Source organism: Trachymyrmex septentrionalis, unplaced genomic scaffold, assembly GCF_001594115.1.
Source record: "Trachymyrmex septentrionalis isolate Tsep2-gDNA-1 unplaced genomic scaffold, Tsep1.0 scaffold68, whole genome shotgun sequence".
NCBI lineage: Eukaryota > Metazoa > Arthropoda > Insecta > Hymenoptera > Formicidae > Trachymyrmex > Trachymyrmex septentrionalis.
The window spans coordinates 7157-12364 of record NW_017305862.1 but is presented as its reverse complement, the minus strand read 5'-3'; the positions used below and the strand labels follow the sequence as shown (position 1 = coordinate 12364).

Sequence of the window (5208 nt, the reverse complement as noted above, 5' to 3'; positions counted from 1 at the left end):
ATATATATATATATATATATATATATATATATATAGAGAGAGAGAGAGAGAGAGAGAGAGAGAGAGAGAGAGAGAGAGAAAGTATCACCGATACCGACATACCGCTGTGTTTAGACAATATTCCTTAAATAAAAGGTAAAAATAAAACTTTAAAAACATAAGTACAAACTAAAAAGTGTCTTCCATCAGATAGTATAAGCAGTTTTTATAATACTGTTTGCAATTTTGTAATAATTAATTTTTTCATAAGGTAAACAAAAATGAGCGTTTGACAAAGTAGGTTCCAAAACTGACACAGTAGGTAGTAATGCTACATATTCCTATTCTTTTTCTTTTATGAGAATTATCTGTATAAAGTATCTACTAGTGAATGTACTTATATAAGATATTCCAGAATCTTTTCACTTTTCGTTATAAAACATTTTTATTTTGAATTATATGCATATTTTGAATTATATGCATATTTACTTTATGCTGTTCTGCAAGATGCAAATATGTAACGCGATAGCTTTTTTAAGAGTTTTTCCACATTTGCATGATTGTCTTCAGCTCCAATAGAGCTATTTGACACTATAAAGCAACATTACAAAGATTAAGTTAGCTCATGATCTGTTTTTACAGACAGGTGTGACAGTTTACGCTGCATCCCAATTTTTAATTTAAAATCCATTATTTAAATTCCATTATTATGGAAAACTAAGAGGAAAAATTATCAATAATATAGTCACTGTTATTTAACCTACGCAATTTGCAAAAGAAAATCATAAGAATTTTATTTTCGCATTCGGAGAATTCGTTTTTAGCTGATTTGGTATAGAAACAAGCCACAAATACGAATTATGAGTTTGTACTTCTTTAATTAGCTAAACAGATCAGGATTTTATTAGTATAATATTAATAAAGTGCAATAATATTTTTTTTTAACCGACAAAGGAACACAACCAAGTAAATCTCTCCGATTTAAATGAGCTTTTAGTATATTGTTCTAAGGAAAAAAATAGAAGACATGCATTTTTTTTATACGTGCTGAGTCGCACGTTAAGAGAGGGTGAAATCTTCCCTTGAAAAAAATCGGTTTTTTTCTTTCAGATTGAATATCGTCGAAACTGTAAGAGATAAAAAAATTTGCAGAATAAAAATTGAATGGCATTAAGAGTACTTTAGAATTATGATAAAAAAATTTTTTTCCCTTGTGAGAAATAAGGAGATCGACCTATGTCAATATTGGCGACTTTCTTCTTTATATGTCTCAGCAAACCATAAATATAATTGCTACATAACATTTCAGATAGCAAAGCGTGTCTCTCAGCAAAATCGCACAAATTTATGATTATTTATGATGCTGGCATCTGACAACTTGCTGTATATTTGTCTTCAACAATTCGGAATATACAATTGTAGCAACAATTAAATATTGCTAGCAGTTTAACGGCAAGATAGCTACATCAATGGCTGCGTTTAGCAGAAAAAGCAGCTTTGCAACTGTTGTAAAATTCTTGAATATGACTGGTTTATATATTTAGATCCTATAAGGAACTAAGGACAAGTCCAATCACATTAAAAAATTGTATACAATTGCAAAGCTGTTTTTTTCTGCTGAACGCAGCCAATGTTACCTCCCGTTGTCGGCTATATATAACTGCAGCATTATGTGCTGCATATATTACTGCATACATATAGTAACATATACATATTATTATATAGTAACACTACAATATATATATACATATTATTATATAGTAACAATACAAATTTTGATGATGATGATTTAAAAATTGTCGGCAAATGACGGACAAATTACTATCCAAAGTTGTTATATCGTGAAGATATCAAAGTCGCCGACATATACTTACTTAGGCCTAGTTTCACAATTCACGGTTAACTTTTAACCAAGGTTCAACTTATTTCTTATCTTTTTCCAATTTTAGAATTGGAAAGTGGAGTTGTGAAACTGGGCCTTGCATATTAATTATATTTAGCAAAGAACATGCCAACAACAAAGTAGACACGTTGCTAACTGGGAGTGTTTATGTATACATGTATGTATTATACATATAGCGCAGTTATATCTGCATTTGTTGAGATATACACAGGGTGTAACTAAAAAAACATACATGAAGCATACATAAGATATAAGAATACAAGTCTAAAAGTCTTTAGTTATTTTTTTATCTAAGCTTTAGGTTCGTTGTTATGCGGCGTTAAAGTTAACAAACTAGCACCCGTCTATAGAAAGAAAGATGCTATAGAAAGCAAAGATGGACAGTAGCAAGGCGGAATGGAACTGACGATTCGAATACGCGGTGAGAGAGAACGACAGTGAGCAGCGAAGCGGTTGTAATCATCAATCACTCTCTACGCTATCGAGAGAATCGATGATAACAACAATTATTATCGATTCTTTAAAGTTCAAAGAGTTACGCGAACTATGCAGAATAGAGCGAGAGTATGTATCGAAGTAAGAATTAAGGTTCACTTTGAACACTTGTTATAATTTTAATGAAATAAATAATTAATTAGTTCATACTAAATCGATAATTTATTATGAAAACATCAAAATATTTATTTTAATTGTATACTTTTTGTAGCGGAATGAATATAGTGGTAAGCCATACCGACGGTCAATTTTATCAGTAAGCTAAGTGAGACACCATTCATTCCATATACGTTCCTATGGGTCTCCTACACTTTTTCATCATAAGATCTTCGATCTTAAACAAGGTGGAGAGAGAGAGAGAGAGAAATGGACTGGTTAAAAAAATGGCAATTCATTTCAATTTATCTGAGTTTGCGGCGGTTTAGAGTCCAAAGCTACATTGAAATAAATTTTAATAAATCTGAGGGCATAAAATCGTTTCTGTTCATGAAATGGATAGAAAATAAAACAACGACTTGAAAATAATTTCCTGTAAATATTCTTTTGATTTTACAATAACATTTATAATTCTTTCTTTATAAATATAACAGTATTTTTATATTCTTAATTTCGATCGAAACAGGAATATTGTACTTAGATATAAATCCAGGACTTACATTTATTTCCGTCATAACTTTTTTTATTTAAATAAAAGTGTGTATTTTCATAATTTTTTTGAACTCGGATGTATTCATGCCTAATCTATCTACAATATAAGTATTTTTGGACTCAAACAGATAGAAATACGAAACGTGCTATTTATTATGTTGAATTTAGATGATTCATATTCGTATTATATTATTTTTTGATTGAAATTAATTAAAATGAGCCATTTATCATGTTGAATTCAGATGTATTCATGAATTCAAATGGATTTGAAAAATCAAAAGCGCGAATTCCGAAATGTCGAAATAAATTAATTTCTATTTATTTCAATTTATTCTCGTTTATACTAGGTTGCTTTTCGTCCTTGCTTTCCTTCTATAGACGGACGCTGATTCGCTTTTACTTTAACACCGTATACTAACAAACATAAAGCTCAAATCATAAAATAATTACTTTTCGACTTGGATTCTTGTTCTGTATCTCATGATATGCTCCGTATATATTTTTGTACTAATATATTTTATATATATATATATATAATATATAATTTTATATATATAATAATTAATGATATATATTATATATGTGCGCGCGCGCGCGCGCGCGTGTGTGTGTGTGTGTGTGTGTGTGCACTCACTGCCTGCTGCATATTCGGAGTTTTCACGTTGCAGATACGTGTTAAAGATATCCAATGCGATTTTTGTTTTCTTGAGACTCAACGGTGAGCGTTGATAATCATAAAATATCGGCGCCAACTGTGGTATAAATATTAATAAATACGCGCGTTCGGCGAATATGAGAATACGAGAATTCAATCGACAATTGAACTTACAGTATATTCGCTGATGTTACGGTAATAAAGTGCTAAATTGAAACACAGACGATGATTGACAATCGCTCGCAACTTCGGTGCCTTTGGATACAATTTATTGCTTATATCATACTGATCGGCTAAATATTGTAGAATTGCGTTACTGTAACGTAATGCGGCAAGACATGAATTATATAAAAGTCAGATATAACAATGATATAAATAAAATCTATATGTATACCCAGTAAACGAAAATAAATTGAGATGGATAGAAATGAATCCATTTCGACATTTCCCAATTCGCGCTTCTGATTTTTCGAATCCATTTAAATTCATGAATACATCTGATTTTGATATAATGAATAGCTCTTTCGTATTTTAATTCACACATTTAAATAAAAAAATATAATATGAAGAAAAATACATCCAAATTTATCACGATGAATAGCGTATTCTATCCGTTTGCGTCCAAAAATACTTTTGTCGTAAATAAGTTAGCCATAAATACATTCCAGTTCAAAATTATAAATAAGAACAGTTTTGTTTCAATTCACTTCAATAAAGAAAAATTTCAACATAGCTAATTTGTAAGTTGATTTAAATACATCACAATTCAAAATTATGAAAAAACGCACTACTGTTTAAAAAAAAAAGTTACAACGAAAATATGTGAACCCTGAATTTATATCCGAGCATAGTAATAAATAGAAATATTCCTGTTTCGATTGAAATAAATATAAAAATACTTTTCTATTTATAAAGAAAGAATTATAAATGTTCATGAACAGAAACAAATTTATGCCCTCAGATATTAATTCAATCCAGCTCCGTGCTCTAAAGTGCGAACTCAGATAAATTAAAATGAATTACAGTTTTTAATTCATTTTAATTCACTCTCGTTTACTGGGATATTTCCTTCTTTCTGTTTTACAGTGTATATCTAAAATGCATCTATAATATGCTTACATGCAAAATATTAGGTTAGAGAAGTTCTGCGGAATTCTGTTTTAGCTCAAAATTATATATTATATAGTTCAGAATATTTGTTACGAAATTTTCGACTATTTGATGTAAAAGCTTAAAGTTTTTCCTAAAAGTTCGTTTCAATAAAATGTTCTTACGACTTTTTATTATCACAAATTACATAAAAAAAAAGATTAAATAAAAGAGCATTCTGATTTTGATTGTTTATAACTCTGTTAAAAATCATCGTACCGTAATTAATAATTTTATAAACAGATTCTTAAGTTCTAAACACGTTGCTCTATCAAATGGTATAATTGCTAATTTAAAAAAAAATAGAATATATGTACATTTGAGCTAAAAATGTGATATTACTGTCCTTTTTTCCATTGCGCAATGGTTATAAGGATAG

At 29.4% G+C, this 5208-nt stretch overlaps 1 protein-coding gene across 1 annotated transcript in view; it reads right to left on the bottom strand.

Moving 5' to 3' along the window:
* Positions 1 to 5208, bottom strand: part of LOC108753287 (glutathione S-transferase 1-1-like) — an 8841-nt gene that overhangs the window by 544 nt on the left and 3089 nt on the right. Inside the window, exons 4-5 of the mRNA XM_018494754.1 lie at positions 3855 to 3996; positions 3660 to 3777 (exon numbers count right to left, since the gene is read on the bottom strand). Of these exons, the coding sequence (XP_018350256.1) occupies positions 3660 to 3777; positions 3855 to 3996 (260 nt within the window). The remainder of the gene's footprint in view (positions 1 to 3659; positions 3778 to 3854; positions 3997 to 5208) is intronic.